The sequence below is a fragment of the Dipodomys merriami genome, unplaced genomic scaffold (assembly GCF_024711535.1).
Source record: "Dipodomys merriami isolate MVZ:Mamm:240054 unplaced genomic scaffold, mDipMer1.0.p SCAF_447, whole genome shotgun sequence".
Taxonomy (NCBI): domain Eukaryota; kingdom Metazoa; phylum Chordata; class Mammalia; order Rodentia; family Heteromyidae; genus Dipodomys; species Dipodomys merriami.
This window is the reverse complement of record NW_027206010.1, coordinates 455,041-472,143: the sequence shown is the minus strand read 5'-3', so window position 1 is coordinate 472,143 and position 17,103 is coordinate 455,041. Positions and strand designations below refer to the sequence as shown.

At 47.3% G+C, this 17,103-nt stretch overlaps 1 protein-coding gene and 1 long non-coding RNA gene across 3 annotated transcripts in view; one reads left to right on the top strand and one right to left on the bottom strand.

Moving 5' to 3' along the window:
- Window positions 1–1,424: 1,424 nt before the first annotated feature.
- Window positions 1,425–15,296, top strand: LOC138808205 (uncharacterized). The gene is made up of 3 exons (XR_011366439.1): window positions 1,425–1,556; window positions 9,428–9,828; window positions 14,237–15,296. It is a non-coding gene; the product is annotated as an uncharacterized lncRNA (long non-coding RNA).
- Window positions 7,788–17,103, bottom strand: part of LOC138808202 (DNA repair protein RAD50-like) — a 191,738-nt gene continuing 182,422 nt past the window's right edge. For both annotated transcript variants that reach the window (XM_069994184.1, XM_069994185.1), the window contains 4 exons: window positions 13,455–13,540; window positions 12,640–12,782; window positions 10,638–10,771; window positions 7,788–9,532 (listed from right to left, as the gene is read on the bottom strand). In XM_069994184.1, the coding sequence (XP_069850285.1) occupies window positions 9,346–9,532; window positions 10,638–10,771; window positions 12,640–12,782; window positions 13,455–13,540 (550 nt within the window). In that variant the 3' untranslated portion in view covers window positions 7,788–9,345. The remainder of the gene's footprint in view (window positions 9,533–10,637; window positions 10,772–12,639; window positions 12,783–13,454; window positions 13,541–17,103) is intronic.

Sequence of the window (17,103 nt, the reverse complement as noted above, 5' to 3'; positions counted from 1 at the left end):
CGCTTGGATTCCTGGGAATGGTGATTGGCACTGTCTGCTTGTGCTCCAGCATGCTTTCCTGATGAACATCTTGAGAACCTGGACAGTGGACTCAATCCCAGACCCCTTTGGTCACCAGAAGCGCCAGGCACCACCGCTGTGGGGAATTGGGAGTTTGACTTCTTTGATGAAGAGATCTCTTAAATTACCAAAGTAATGCTTACTTTGGCTCCAAAATTCAAACAGCCAAAGGGAGTAAAGTTCACCTGTAGGCTGCCTGATGCTACACTATAGGATTACAGAAGTTCAGACTCTGGGTCTCCCTGCCAGACCGAGTCCTCTTGGGGTTTTTATTTTTGAGGGGGGTTTGCTGTCTTTGGGCTTGAACTCAGGGCTTGGGCGCTCTCCCTGAGCTTTTATGCTCAAGGCTACTGCTGAGCCACAGCTTCACTTCTGGCTTTTTTTTGTGTGTGTGTGTGCTTAATTGGCTTTTTTTGGTGCTTAATTGGAAATAGAGTCTCACTGATTTTCCTGCCCAGTTTGGCTTTGAAACCATGATGCTCAGATCTCAGCCTCCTGAGTAGCTAGGAGTATAGGTGTGAGCCCCTGGTGTACACCAAGGACTTTTAATTTTCAACGTTGATTGAAAAATAACCGGCTATGAACAGCCTTGGAGTGCTGGGGCCCACCGAGGCCTTGAGCCTGGCCTTTCTTTTGTTGTTGTTTTTAGTGCTGGGGCTTAAAACCCATTATCCATACTAGGCAAATGCCCTAACATGGAGCTATTATCTTCAGTCAATGTGAATTTCTGAGACAAGGTCTTGCTGTGCAGCTCAGGCTGGCCTCTTGCTTCAGCCTCCCCAGTTGCTGAGCTTACAGGTGGGTAACCACTGCTTTGGCCAGTGCCATCCTTTCTTCCTGGGCCAGGTCGACAGCAGGCTATCCCAGCCCCAGTGCAGGTTGGATTGTGTTAACTGTTTCCAGAGACGGGGGGGGGGGGGGGGGGGGTCACAACGCTGGCCTTCCAAGTCTGTGGGAGCAGCCCCGGCCACCGAGGAAGCTTCTAGTCTCCAAGCTGGAGAATGCACACAGCTGCGGCCTCCCCCCGCCCCCGTCTCCCCTCATTTCCTCCGAAGGCTCCAGAAACCCAGACCACAGCATTCGCCCACTGGGCCCCGATCGGGCTCCGTGGTCTATGTCCTCCCCCTGGCCGGAGGAGCGCATGCGCCCCTGGGCTCCCTTCCCGCCAGGCTCGGGCTCCCTCCATCCTCTCGGTGACCCTCAACCCTATAAGGGCCCTGGGGTTGGTGGGGGGGGGGAGACGCTGCACCCTCATCCCGCAGCAGCCCAGGCCTTCGCGGCTCCATCTTTCCCCAGCCTCCCGTGCGCGCGCCGGAAGCTGCCCGGACGCCGGAAGCCGCCGGACACCGGAAGTGGCCCGGGCCCCTCGCGGCGGCGCGCCCCCAGGCCTTCCCGCGCTCTTCCTCCGCGGCCCGGCCTCATCTTCCGCACAGGAAGATGCGCGGGGTGTCCGTGCCGGGGGAAGGAGCGGGGAAACACCGGCGTCGGGCGCGCGGGTGAGTCAACGTGCCGCCGCTCCTCCGGGGCCGGGGCGCGCGCGGGGGACGCTGGGCGTGCGGGGCGGGCGCGCCCCCGCGCGTGGGAGCGGGCGCGCGGGCGGCGATGGCCCCGGAGATAGGGCGCGGCCTTATGTAAGCGGAGATGGGCGATAAGCGGGCCGGGCAGGGGAGGGCTGGGCTCCGAGCCGCCCGCACCCGTGGCAGGGCCGCGGAGACCCAGCGCCCCCGGCCGAGGCCCCCCGCGCCCCGGCTCGCCGCCTCCGCCCGCTGGTCGGCGGCGTCCGGCCACCTGTTAGGCCCCAGCCCGCGGGGCCCTCCACGCATGCGCGGCCTCGCCTCGCGCCCGGGCTCCCAGGTGCGAAGCCGCGGGGCGGGGCGATGGGAAAACCACGCCCATCCCGGGCCGACTCGCCCCACGTGCGAGGTCGAGGCAACGAAAAGGTCCCGAGGAGTAGGCGCTGCGCGAGCGGGGCTTGAACCCGCAGCCTGGGGCGCCGTCCCGCAGCTCTTCAGCCCAAGGCCAGCGCGCTACCGCCTGAGCCACAGCGCCACTTCCGGTTCCACTGGTGGTTCATTGGAGGTAAAAGAGTCTCATGGACTTTTCCTGCCCGGGCTGGCTTCGAACCTGAGTAGCCAGGATGACAGGCGCGAGCCACGGGCGCCCGGCTGCAGAGCGGTTTTTCTAGAGCATCGTCTTGTGACTTCTGCAGCAGCAAAACTCAGGACCTCTCGGGTTCCATGCTGTTGTTGGGGCATTGGCCTCCCTGTGGGTTTCTAAATCGTGCTGTTCCCTGGCTTCTCAGGTGTAGGCATTTGCTGCCCGTGAGGAGTATTTGCTTTTCCTCTTTGCCGTCCCTTCTGCAGCTTTCCTCCGTGCTTATTTCTTTGCCTTACCTATGTAGAAGTGCCGTACTGTGAGGTGGTCAGAAGCCTCGTCTGCATTTGCAGAATTAGACTGACATATTCACAGGGGAAATGGGAATAAGATTGACTCTCCCTGCCAATGGTAGTGTTTTTCCTTTCTTTTCTCTTCCAGCTGGGTACTAAGTGGCTCACACCTGTAATCCCAGCCACTCAGGAGGCTGAGATCTGAGGATTGGAGTTTGAAGCCGGCCCTGGCAAGAAAGTGCATGAAACTGTTATCTCCAATTAACTGCCAAAAAACAAAGCAAATCAAAAAGCCCTGCCAGAAGTGGAGCTGTAGCTCAAGTGGTAGAGCACTAGACTTGAGGGGAAACAATTCAGGCCCTGAGTTCAAGCCCCGAGACTGTGTGTGTGCATAGGTACATACAACGTGCACACACACAGTTGTGGGGCTAATTGTCCTATTTTCATTTGTTTAGCTTTCTGTGATCGGTGATAAAACTCTTAAATTCTCAGCCATTTGTATAAATTCCTTTCAAGGGATTGAATTCAAGCAACCATGCACAGATTCCTCTCCCTACAGAAATCTCCTTGGAGTCTCCTGATGGCCTCTGATCCTCTGTGAGGTCTCTGGTCACTATTACCATCACCTGTGTTTCTCTGGTGCCTTTCCTGGCTTTGATCCCAGATCTTCCTGATTCTCAGGGAAAAACCTCCTCTGATAGCTTTTATTTTTTTAAATAATGCTTGTAATTGATCCATAAAACCTAAAGGGTTCATGCATTAATGGAGTCCCCTACAGTATTAGATATTACCATATGCATGAACATGTCATTACTGGGTAGTTTAAATTAGGTTAAACATATTCTCTGATGGCTTTTCTTTTTAAATTTTTCTTTGCAAAGTACTAGGGCTTGAACTCGGGGCCTGGCAATAATGTCTCTTAGCTTGTTTTGCTCAAGGCTGGTGCTCCACCACTTGAGCCACACCTCCACTTGCATCTTTTTGGTGACTAGCTGGAGAAAAGTGTTTCACAGATAAGCTTCCTGACTGGCCTGGCTTCAAACTGTGATCCTCAGATTTCAGTCTCCTGAGCTAGGATTATAGGGGTGAGCCACTGGCTCCTGTCTCCCCCCCCCCTTTTTTTTCTTTTGTGGTTCTGAGGATTGAACTTGGGGCCTCATGCTCCTCCTTAAGCCTTGCCTCCACGTCCTTTCTGCATTGATTGTTTTCAAGAGTGTCTCACGTTATGCCTGGACAGGCCTGGGTTGTAATCCTGGGGATGACAGGTGCTACCCCACTTTGCCCAGACATTGTGCTTCCCTTGTAGCTGGGATTACAGGCTGGTGCCTGTACACCAGCCACTGAATTGATAGGGGGTCTTGAAAACTTTTGTGCATAGGCTGACCCTGAACTTTGATTCTCTCAATCCCTTCCAGGTAGCTAGGGCTACAGGCTTGAGCCACTGCACTCAGCTCTCTAATTAAAGGTTGTAGAAGGGAAATTTGTATCTAAATATGCTTTTTTTTTTTTTTTTAACCTTAAACAAGTTAACAGTTTAAGTATGGAGTTTCAGGTGGGATTTTTTTTTTCAGAACTTCAAAAGCCTCCCATCCTTCAGAGGCTCACAAGTCCCAAACCATTTAAATCTAAATACTTTGTTACTCTTTCTCTGGAAATATGAAGGATGTTCTTGATAATTACGATTTTAATTTCACAATGCTGTGCTTGGAGTTGCTGTTTTTTATTTACTATGCCAGACATAAGAAACTGGTAAACTGCCTCCCTCCCCTCCTCTTCTCTCCTTTCTCCTCTTCCCCCACCCCCTTCCTTCCTTTAATAAAAAAATACCTTTTGGTTGGGAAGGTGGCTCAGTGGTAGAGCGCTTGCCTTGCATGCCGGAGGCCCTGGGTTTGATTCCTCAGCACCACATAAGCAAAAAAAAACAAAAAACAAAAAACCTTTTGTTACTTCATATTTAAATGTGTACTTCATGTGGCATAAAAAGTTAAAAGCTGGGCTGGGAAGGTGGCTCAGTGGTAGAGCGCTTGCCTTGCATGCATGAGGCCCTGGGTTCGATTCCTCAGCACCACATAAGCAAAAAAGAAAAAAGCCAGAAGTGGTGCTGTGGCTCAAGTGGTAGAGTGCTAGCCTTGAGCTGAAGGGCTGAGGGACAGCGCCCAGGCCCAGAGTTCAGGCCCCACGACCGGACCCCCCCCCCAAAAAAAAAGTTGGCTGGACAGAGCAGAATCTGGGTTTGTGCCTTTCTTTTTGAGATGTGACAGGAGTAGGCAGGATGTCGACTTACTTGCTCATCTACAGAACACTGCTTTTGTATCCCTGGGCAATTTCTCAAGCTGTTCCCTCCAACTAGAATTTTTTATTTGCTTCACTGTCCAAATCCTTTAAGTCCTCAAAGATCTTAGCCTTCAGTTTCTCTGGAAAAACTCCACAAACCTTTCTTCTGTACAAACACCCACTGACTCACAGAATGAGTGATTGTGATGTGTCAACTTTTCAATACCTCTATTCTAAAATTTATTAGTTATAGATGTTTTACTATGCTTGATTTTATTAGCATGTTAATTATGCAAATTAGTGTTATGTGATTTCTGTATGGGTATAAGATGTCCTTGAGTCATTTTCACTTCTATTACACTTTCTCATTCTTCCTCCTCCACTTTCATCCCTTTCACAACCCTAACACTCCCCTCTTCAAGCCTTTTTTCTCCATTAAATTCCAGATGTTTTAGAAAAAATGATGAAAGAATTTTTTTGCTAATTGGATTAAAATAAGTATAAAGTTAGTTTTGCTTAAAAAAAAAAGTTGGTTAGAAATTGCACTGGACCTGGGCTTTTTCTTCTTTTGTCCCAATGCTGGGGCTTGAACTCAGAGTGTGAACGCTGTCCCTTCGTTTTTCCACTCAAAACTGGCCCTCTACCTCTTGAGCCACATCTGTCTGGCTTTCTGGTAGTTTATTAGAGATAAGATTCTCATCAACTTCCGTGCTCAGGTTGGCTTTGAACTGAGATCTGAGAATCTCAGCCACTTGAGATTAGTTCTTCCTAGATTAGCTGGGATCACAGGCGTAAACCACTGATGCCCATTTTTTGGGCTTCCCTCCTTTGCAGGAAGTTTTTTTCTTTGTCTCTGTTTCTTTTATCTCTTTCTTCCCTCTTTTCTGTCCCTTTAAGGGGGCTGGGAATTGAACCCCAGAACTGTACATATTAGGCAGGTGTTCTACCATTGCAGGCATACCCCTGCAGTCCTTCCCACTCCCCCCCCCCACCTTCAGGTTTATTAAGTAGTTGTATAAAGAAGTTACAGTTGCAGAAATCAGTTAAATGAGTACAGTGCTTTTAGGACAATGTGGCCCCTCCCGTTGCTTCCCCCCCATTTTTCCTCTCCCATACTTGCCTGTGAGATACTTAGTTCCTTTTTCACATAGTGTGTACACGACTCTTTTGCTCACCCTTCCTCTGTTCCTAGCGCCCCCCCCCCGCAAGTTACCATGTCCAGTATGTGTGTAAACGCGTTGGGCCCTGGGTATGTTATGCCTAGCTTCCACGTAGGAGAGAAAACACGCACCGCTTCTCTGAGCTTGGCTTCACTTAACGTGATTCATTCTAGGTCCACTCATTTCCCTGTAAATGACATGTTCTAATTGATGAGTAAAATTCCACGTGCATAGCTACACTTTTTGGACCCACTCATTTATGGTAAGGCATCTGGGCTGTGTCCATAACCTGGCTACTGTGTAGTGCAGCAGTGAACACGGATGTGCCTTTGCAGTGTCCTGGTTTGTCATATTCTCAGTAGGTGCCCAGAGCCTCTGGTATGGCTGCGTCATAAGGAAGGTCTGTTTCGTTTTTGTAGAACCTCCAAACCGCCACCCAGAGTGCTTGTTAGCTTACATCGTTTACATTCCCACAAACAGTGCAGTAGGATCCTTTTTCCTCACCTCGTCCTCAGCGTTTGTTACCGTCTTAACTAGGGTGAGGTCCAATCTCAAAGTTGTACAAAGTAGTTACCGTTTTAAGTCAGGTAAAGAATACATTTCTTTCTGGACACTATCACCCCTTCCCAGTTTTTCCCTCCTTCCCCTCTCCCCCACAAGTTGTACAGTTCATTTTCAAGTCTACTGAGTACCACTGCTGTTACTTGTTCACCCTTTGTCCCTCCATTTTTCTGCCCCCCTTCACGCCCAAAAGACAGATACATGAACAAGACAAAAAGAAAACCATGTGTTTCCTTTTCCTGGAGTTCATTTGGGTATTTTGTATGATCAGAGGCGCAGAGGCATTGTGCCCTTGTGCTCCTCCCTTAGGAATATTCTCCTTCGGTCTCACTATGTGTGAATGCCGAGTCCTAGATTTCATCATGTCCTGGAGTATATTAGATCTAGCTTCAGCATATGAGACAAAACATGCACCATTTGTATCTCTGAACCTGGGCAAAAGGTTCAGTGGGAAGACTGCATTTGTGCTGGGGTCGAGGATTGCTGGGTTGATGTTCTAGGAGTGAAGTGTGACGACACACTGGCCGATGCAGAGGAGGCACAGCCCAGGTTGTGGAGTGGCAGCAGTTGCTAGAATACGAAGGCTGGCCTCCAGCCAAGCCGCTCCAAGGTACGGTGGAAGAGAGAGCAGGAAGAGAGGTGCGATCACCATGTGGATAATGATGTTACCAATACCTATGAAATTAGTTTTAGGAACGCACCCGAGTTTTGCGTTTTGGCATGTGACCTGCCTGGGAGCTCAGGCTACTGCAGGTAAGAGTAAATGGAAGTCATAAAGTTTTTCTTGAGCACAGACATTTTACCCACTTGTGCAGATAGAAGCAAGTTAAGTGGCTTGCTCTTCCTCCCTCAGCTAGCGCTGTGAGCTGTGGGATCTGAACTCAGCCTGCTTTATTCCTAACCTCCATACTGTAGGTCCAGTTGTCCCACATGTAGGGGAGCACGGTGGTGAGGGGCAGCTGCCCACTCCCAAGCCACTGATGCAAGGCTGTGGGAATGAAAGCACTGTTCTCACAAGGGCTGAGGGAGTCTTGTGAATTCTAATTCTGTTTCACTATACTCAGCATGTGTGGCCTTTTCAGAAACTTAATGATAGGGCTGGGAAGGTGGCTCAGTGGTAGAGCGCTTGCCTTGCATGCCTGAGGCCCTGGGTTCAATTCCTCAGCACCACATAAGCAAAAAGAAAAAGGCTGGAAGTGGTGCTGTAGCTCAAGTGATAGAGTGCTAGCCTTGAGCTGAAGAGTTGAGGGACAGCGCCCAGGCCCTGAGTTCAGGCCCCACGATCAGACCCCCCCGCCCCCCCCAAAATTAATGATAGAGGGTAGGGTAGCTAGCGTGAATATTAATGAGAAATGTTTTATTTGCTTTTTTTATTTGACCTTAATTTTGACAAGTAACAGATGTATCAAATGTCTATCCAATCCCCAGCTTTACAAAATTGTGATGACTTACGAACAGATGATCATTTTCTGAAGCACTCCTGTATAGGGGTGGAAATACCTTGATGACTGTGTATATCTGCTTGATCTGTAAGGCCGCAGTTGACTCGAGCTCATTGAAGCTAGGAATCCTTGGGCTATGGTCTATTTTTCTCTCCAGGTCCTCATTAGCTTCGTGTGAACCACAGAACATGGTTAACCACTCCTTCCTCAGTTCTCTCAGGAGAGTAATGTTGCTTCCATAAGCAGCTGACAGAACTCAAGTGGAATTTGAAAGTGAAATTTCCAGGAACGGTGGGTACTGGGTTCTTTTTTTTTTTTTTTTGCCGGTCGTGGGGCCTGAACTCTGGGCCTGGGCGCTGTCCCTCAGCTCTTCAGCTCAAGGCTAGCGCTCTACCATGGAGCCACAGTGCCACTTCCAACTTTTTCTGTGGTGCTGAGGAATCGAACCCAGGGCCTCATGCATGCAAGGCAAGCGCTCTACCACTGAGCCACCTTCCCAGCCCCTGGGTTCTCTTTCTCTCTCTCCTCAGCTAGCACTCTACCACTTGAGCCACAGCGCCACTTCCGGCCTTTTCTGTTTATGTGGTGCTGAGGAATCAAACCCAGGGCCTCATGCGTGCAAGGCAAGCATTCTACCACTGAGCCACCTTCCCAGCCCCTGGGCTTTACTAGAATTGGCCTCTGTTAGCAGGTCTACTTGGAGCCACTAGGAGAAAGCCCTGACTCCATGTGGAGAACGATTGGGATGGAGGGTGAGTGAGGCTGAGCAGATACACAGGAGCAAATAGATGGCTACATTAGGATAGTGGAGAAATCCAGAGGCTGGGACTGGCAGGGATGTGGGGAGAGGGAAGACAAACGGTGTTCACTTAAAACTGCCTGCCAGACCATCAGACTACCAACTAGGTTTCAGTTGGGGAAACCAAGGTCCAGATAAGTTGACTGCATGGATACTTTGTCAAATCTTAAATCTTTTTCTTTTTTGGGGGGGAGGGGGGTGGGGTCCGGTCGTGGGGCCTGAACTCTGGGCCTGGGCGCTGTCCCTCAGCTCTTCAGCTAGCGCTCTATCACTTGAGCCACAGCGCCACTTCTGGCTTTTTTTCTTTTTGCTTATGTGGTGCTGAGGAATTGAACCCAGGGCCTCAGGCATGCAAGGCAAGCGCTCTACCACTGAGCCACCTTCCCAGCCCCTCAAATCTTAAATCTTTCTAGCATCTTCAGATAATTTTTTTTTGCAAGGAAACAGATGACATTGAATTTCAATACCTAAACCATAAATTAACAAAGCATGAGGCCATTTATTCCTCTTGTCCCAGGGAAAGGAGTGAAGAACAGAGCGTGTGAGGCTGCCTGGGAAAATCTGTTCGATTTCAGATGAGATGACTTCCATTATTATCATAGAGCCTTGACAGCCAAGTTCCTGTTAATGCATTGGGCTCCATCAGCATCAGAAGCTATTGGTTAATGAACATAAGAGCCCAGGGAGCTAACACTGCATGTCACAATCTCTGAGCACTGATCAATATTCTTATTAATCCTGTAGAATTTCTCCACGTACTCAGAACGTCCCAAGAGCTCCACAAAATCTTCATCGTGAGTGATGACCAGAAGCTGGAAGTTACGCTGCTGTGAGCGACTTTTTATTATCCTGCAACAATATATTTAGAAGCCTGATTACTAAAACAACAAATAAGGGAGATCCGAGTTTCCTGTACTGCGAGCCTGGCTGGCCTGGGCCCTCAGCTCAGCCAGCTCCGTCCTCTTCTCCAGGCAGTGGAGAGACAGGGTCTGTGTCCCACCCAGGCTGGGCGCAAGGGATTAAGAACCTGCTCTTAATTTGGACTAGTTTCTCCAGATCAAAACAGGAAGGAACGCTCTAGGAATACCTAAACTGCTCACCTGCCTAGATTTCCTGGCCCGCTGTCATGTTAAGACAAACAACAGGTAGGGGAATAACACTGCTTTCTTAGAGCTGGCTCTACTTAGAATTCTGCCACCACTAGTCACTAAATGCATCAGTGCTATGACACACGGGGGACCTGAGTGGGTGGACTGGGAGCGTTTTTGCTCACTATCTATATGCTGAGGTAACCAGTTATGAGAATGAAACCTGACTTTTTAACCACTTATTTATTAACTGGATGCACTTAAGGTTTCAAAAGCAGCAGCAGCTCTTCCTCACTGGTCCCCTAGCAGGCTGGAAAAGACAATTTTGCTCAGTGCTCCTGTCCCAACCCTTGCTGCTAGTGTCACAGAAATCCCCATCTCTGCCAGCAAGGTCCTTTCTACGTTTGGGTGAGTATCTTTTGCCTACTATTGCAGCTACAGTGTGTAAGGAAGAGCTGTTCACCTTGGAGACTATCCCAACACAAGTGAATGCGGTAAAAGCTGTATCATTCCCCCCTCTCCTCACACTAGTGACTGTCATCCGTCAGTCGTGTGATACAGTATTAAACCCATACCACCACCTACAGTGTCTGGCAGGGCACGTCGTACATTGTGCACGCCCTGTGGGTTTGGGGAAACCCAAACAAAACTGGGAACCCCTCACCCTAGGTTTCCTTATGAACACATGGGGAGAGGAAGGATGGTTGGTCTAGGGCTGCTGGGCCTCGTCTAGTTCCCTTTTCAGGGGAATCTGAGGAATTACAGTCAAAAGTGGGGGGTAGAGTTGGCTTCTACTGGCTTCCGGAACAAGGACACATAATTCAGTCTCCCTTAACAAACCATGCTCCCAAACATAAGATACTTACTCAACCAGAGCATGCGCAAGGGATTCAATGTTCTCTCTGTCAAGATTTGTTGTTGGTTCATCCAGGGCTAGGATGCCACAATTCAGGCAGAATGTCTCTGCCAGTGCTAGGCGGATGATGAGCGAGGCCAATACCTGAAAGAAAGGACCCTGTTAAGTCACACACAGCAGAGCTGGCACATTCTCTGTAGAAGCAAAAGGAGGGAAAATGTCCCAGAGTCCCTTTTGTTAGGGGAAATCACGTGCTCACATGACGGTGAACCACCAGCTGCATACTCTTGGCCAAACATTTACAAGGAAACAAAGCTGCAGTCCCCTCCATTAGAAACAAACAAACCCTGCTGGGGCCTGGGAAGGTGGCTCAGTGGTAGAGTGCTTGCCTCCCGTGCATGAGACCCTGGGATCGATTCCTCAGCAGTATATAAACAGAAAAAACCAGAAGTGGGTGCTGGGCCTTGAGCTGAGACCCACAGTTCAAGCCCCATGACTGACAAAAACAGAAAACCCTGTTGTACTAAAATTTGAAATTGCATGCTTAAAATAGATGCACATCTGTAACTAAGGGTTTTAGTAAAGATGGACTATTAACATTAGAAAATTACACCCCCACCCCCAGATCACAGGTTCTCCATGTTTTGTGGTTCGAAGGCACCAGGTATTGTGTTCTAGTCTCTACTGGAATATCTGTATCTAATTTTGAGTAAAAGAGGAAAAAAACAGTCATGGGTCAAAGTATCAGGATGAGCATAAAAGTATGGCTTTACTTGTAAGAAATGCAGGTAACAAGCCATCAGGCAAAAGCCATGTGAGTGTATGGACACAGGGCTAAGGGTTTAAGACTAGGCTTGGATGTTTGTTCTAAGTGGTAGAGTACAGTAGCAAGTGAGGCCCTCAGTTCAATCTGCAGCACCACCAAAGTGGGGCAAGCGTAGGGGCTACTGTGGAAAATAGAAATCACTTCTGTGTCAGCTCAAGTCCCTTTCCTCTCATGCCCAGAGCAGGCAGGCAGGTTACAGAAAGTACTACCTTCTTGAGGATAGGTGCTTCCTTCCTAACTTGGAACCGCACCCCCAGCCTCTGTAAGGCCAGCATGAGGGAGGCAGGGTGACTGCTTTAGCTAAGGAAGTATTTGCTTCAAAGCAATTTCAACTTAGAGATCATATATACAAGGTATCGGTTACACCAATTTTTTTTTTTCCTTTGGCCAGTCCTGGGGCTTGGATCAGGGTCTGTTTGTGCTCAAAGCTAGCACTCTACCACTTAAGCCATAACGGCACTTCTGGCTTTTTCTGTGTATGTGGTACTGAGGAATGGAACCCAGGCTTCATGATGCTAGGCACACACTCTACCACTAAGCCACATTTCCAGTCCATACCACATATTCTTTAAGTTTAATATGGCCATCCCTTTTCTAGGATTGAAATTTTATCAAAATCACCTGAAGAACCTGAAGTCTTTGGCACAAAGCTGTGCACAATGAAAAAAACCTAGCCTCGTGTTCTGACTATCCTCTCCCTGACCTCCCTGTTCATATCTGACTTAGGCTCTTTCTGGAGCCTCCATGGCCAGCTGACCTGACCTGGTGACTGTATCTTGTATATGTGTTGCTCTCAGCAGAGGCCCTTGAGTATATACCAGTGCCACTAGCTGCCTGGCAGATCCTTCTGGTCCAAGCAAGAGGTAAAGGGGACTCAGTCCTTCCTGTACAGGTGGAAATATTATCAATGGGATGCCTTAAGAGACTGGAAATGGCATCATCTGGTTCAGCCTGGGCTCTTCTTGTTTGCTAAGCTATTACTATGATCAGCAGTGTCATCACTATTAATATAATTACTTCCAGGGATGTATTTTGACTTCTCTCAAATCAGAATGTATCTCAAAGTAAGGTTTAACTGCATTTTTTTCTTGGCACAACAGTGGCCAGGGCAGCCCTGGGGTGCCCGTGATACTGTGTCTGTCCTTCAGTTGCGTAAGGTGGTTCAATTAACTCTAGAAATACCTGCCTTTTGTCCAGCACTGCATCGTCCTCGCATATCCAAAGCTGTGTCTCCCTTTAGCATCACGACTCTGTAGTTGTAATTCCGCCTTTTATCAGAAGCTGACACATTTTCATCAGCATCTGACCGAATTTCTATGTATTCAATGTCTGAAACAGAATTATTTTAGAGACATCTACACTCTGCAGCCTTTTATTACAAATGTCAAATAAGCTTAAGAGCCATGCTGGTGACTGGCTGGCCTCGCTGGGAGTGGGGGGGGGTGGGGGGGCTGGGGAATGACTCTGCTGGCTTTCAATTTCTATTTTCTGGAGCTGCATGGATGGATGGAAGAGCCTGATGGAGCCAGAAGCAAATGGGATGCTGCCACCTTTCAGCCCCTTAGGTTCATCTCTGAGTCTTTGGAAAGCTTCACTAAGAAACTTTGGAATAGAAAGTACATGTTGCTGGGCACTGGTGGCTCACGCCTGGCCTGTAATACTTGGGAGGCTGAGATTTGAGGCTCCAAATTCAAAGCCAGTCCAGGCAGGAAAGTCCATACAACTATTATCTCCAATAAACCACCAGAAAACCGGAAGTGGTGCTGTGGCTCATGGTAGAGCACTAGCCTTGAGCTGAAAAGTTGAGGGACAGCGCCCAGGCCCAGAGTTCAAGCCCATGATTGACACCACCTCCCTCCCCCCAAAAAAGTGCATGTTGTCTTGATAAAAATTCTTAGAAAATCTGAAGGAAATGCTGGAGTTCAGGGAGATAATGCCAGCAAGCTAAGAGGAGAGGAGGACAGGGCTTTGGGAAGAGCGTTTATAACACCATCTTATTACCTTGTCCTCGGTAGGTACTTCGCCAAAGATCACGTATAATTTTATTGATTTCTTCCATTTTCATACTGTGAAATTTCATTATTGCTCTGGAAAAAGAAACCATTGTGTGAGGGAAGGGATGGTAGGGAAAAACAAAGGAGGAGGCAACAATACTTGCTAAGAAATGTACTCATGGGGCTGGGAAGGTGGCTCAGTGGTAGAGCGCTTGCCTTGCATGCCTGAGGCCCTGGGTTCAATTCCTCAGCACCACATAAGCAAAAAGAAAAAAGCCAGAAGTGGTGCTGTGGCTCAAGTGGTAGAGCGCTAGCCTTGAGCTGAAGAGCTGAGGGAAAGCGCCCAGGCCCAGAGTTCAGGCCCCATGACCGGACACCCCCCCCAAAAAAAAGAAATGTACTCATTACCTTGCTCATATAACTGTAACCTCTGTACAGTATTTTCACAATAAAAAAATTACAAAAAGGAAACCATTGACTGGTATTTTACAATGAAAAAACTACTGTGAACTTGTACATGTAATAGCTTCCCCAATACTTTCATTTGGCCTGACATGGCCCTGCCCATCAGCAAGTGTAACCCTAACACTCCCCTAGAGCCACCTTCCAGCAAAGACATTCTTAGGAAGCACGCTTATGAGCCAATGAACGTCAGTCCAGTGTCACTCCAGTGGTAAAAAGGCCAACCTCACTGCTTCACCATCAGGGGGATGTGAGATGGACTCACTTCCATCTTTGGCCTCTATCTGATAGAAATAAAGAAACTCAACAATGCTACTGTCTTTGCAGAATCATTTCATGATGTTCCGGTTCACCAGCCAGAGAGAAAGAAATGACTCAACATAAACATATCAGATGAAGGACTGAGGTGGCAGAGCCTGGAAAAACCATATTCTGCTTCTTGATGAGACTGCAGCAGCCTCCATTTTCTACTTTACTATCTTTCTCAACATTTTTTGCTTTCAGACAGACAAAAACTTTAAAAAAAAAAAAAAACAATGTTCTTGGAATAAGGACTGTCTCTCTATAGCTTTCTGTTAGGATCCTCATTTCCCAAATGACTTCAAAAAGCTATTGTTCCCACTAGGTTAAAAAGCATTTAGTATGTCCCACATCCACAAATCAGCCAACGACAAATGCTGGAGGGGATGTGGAGAACGAGGAACGCTATTACACTGCTGGTGGGAATGTACACTCATACAACCACTTTGGAAAGCAGTCTGGAGGGTCCTTAGAAAGTTAAAGATTGACCTCCCTTACGACCTAGTCATACCACTTCTAGGCATCTACCCTGAACAACAGGAACCAATATACAAGGACACGTGCACCTCCATGTTTATTGCAGCACTGTTCACAACAGCTAGGATATGGAAACAACCTAGATGCCCTACCACAGATGAATGGATCCAAAAATTGTGGTATCTATACACAATGGAATATTATGCAGCCATTAGAAATGACAAAATAATGGCATTTGCAGGGAAATGGATGGAGCTAGAAGGAATCATGTTGAGCGAGGTAAGCCAAGAAAGAAGAGACAAACAGTACATGGTCTCCCTAAGTGGATGATAAATCCAAAATGTTAGGTGATATGACAAAACTAACAGGACTTAAGAAACAAAGAACTCCCACTCATCTGGTTGAACCACTACCAAATATCCCCATGCTGCTGATCACATATATGGTATATAACATGTGAGCACCGTTATATATTACAGACTGTGACAGACAATTTGCTCCAGGAAAGTTAGAATGAACTTGTGACTTTAAATGAGCATCATTATTCCACAATACTGTGAATTTCCGGAAATTAAGTAATCACTTAATCACAATCAAAAAAAAAAAGAACCTTGGGGAAGGGAGGGAGGGAGGGGATGGTAGGGGGAAAACAATGGAGGGGGTAACAATGTTCAAGAGGAAGTGTACTCATTACCTCACTCATGTAATTGTAACCCTCTGTATAGTATCTTTACAATAAAAAAAAAAAAAAGCATTTAGTAACCTATAAAGAACTAGTGTCTATTCTAGTGTGAAGAGTAAACTCCAGGTGGAAAAGGCGTGTCCAGTGCACTGTCTTGGCCCTGAGTCCCTGTACAACAGCAAAGGCAGTGCACAGACCAGCACCACGGCCACATGAACTACTGCCTTTCCAGTATGGAGTTGACAGCCATGCTATGCAAGGGTTTGGGGATGACCTACTTAGAGGGGTTACAATGATCTTTTTTTTTTTTTGGGGTCCGGTCGTGGGCCTGAACTCTGGGCCTGGGCGCTGTCCCTCAGCTCTTCAGCTCAAGGCTAACGCTTTACCACTTGAGCCACAGCGCCACTTCCGGCTTTTTTTTTCTGTTTATATGGTGCTGAGGAATCAAACTCAGGGCTTCATGCATGCAAGGCAAGCGCTCTACCACTGAGCCACCTTCCCAGCCCACAATGATCATTTTAAATAGTCATTTATCTCATGTAATTGTTATACTGAGAGTTAAGATTTGAACTAATTACCATGAACAAAACAAGACTCAATGAAATTAGTAACTTGCATCAGAGAAAAGTGGCTAGGAAGTTAAAAGTCCTCAATTAGGACATTTTTGTGAGGGAGTTATCTTTTTTTTTTTTTGGTCGTGGGGCTTGAACTATGAGCCTGGGCACTGTTCCTCAGCATTTCAGTTCAAGGCGAGCGCTCTACCACTTAAGTTACAGTGCCACTGGTGTTATCAAATCTTAAAGGTTTACCTACCTCCCAAGTTGTATATAAAGCCAAAAGAACCACCAAATATAGGCTTATTTTGCTTAAGAAAAATATTCTAAGCCAGGTGCCGGTGGCTCAAGCCTGTCATCCTAGCTACTCAGGAGGCTGAGATCTGAGGATTCACGGTTCAAAGCCAGCCTAGGCAGGAAAGTCCATGAGACATCTCCAATAAACTACCAGAAAACGAAGTGGTGCTGTAGCTCAAGCGGTAGAGTGCTTGCCTTGAGCTGAAGAGCGCAGGTACAGCGCCAGGCCCAGAGTTAAAGTCCCACAACCAATCAAAAAAAAAAAAAAAACCCAACCAAATCTAGTAGAGTCAGGTACTAAAAAAATAAAGATTAAGTAGTGTTTAAGAACAGGAAAAAAAAATGAAAATAGTTTACTGCATTAAGAAAAAGAGATCAGTCTGTATCAAAAGAAGCATTTACTGCAACACTAGAGTTTTGCTAAATCCCTAGTAAGTGAAAAAAATGGAAGAAAATTTCCTTACTCTGATAAAATTTCTCTCCAGTGTCTACGCAGCAAAGAACAGACTTAGTTTAAGATATAGAAGCATTCTTCTTTCACCTAAGTACCAGAGGAAGATAAATGGTGTTCTGGCCATCAGTTTAGAAGATGGAATGCAAATGACTTAACTGTACACACAGAAAATCCAAGAAAACTAAAGCTAGCCAGAAATAAACTTTTACAGAAACATAGGATATATTACCTAGTAACCAACACATACAGGAGAGAGAAAAAAAAGTAGGAACTTACTATTTACAAAGGTCGTGATAATAAAATATATTTGCAGGAAGAAATCTAAAGGCACGATGTGATGTAGAGGAAACTGGCATAAAATTTTACAGCAGAATAAGGGTCCTAAATGGCAGGTTCCATACTCCAAGTAATCCATAAATATCCCAAATAA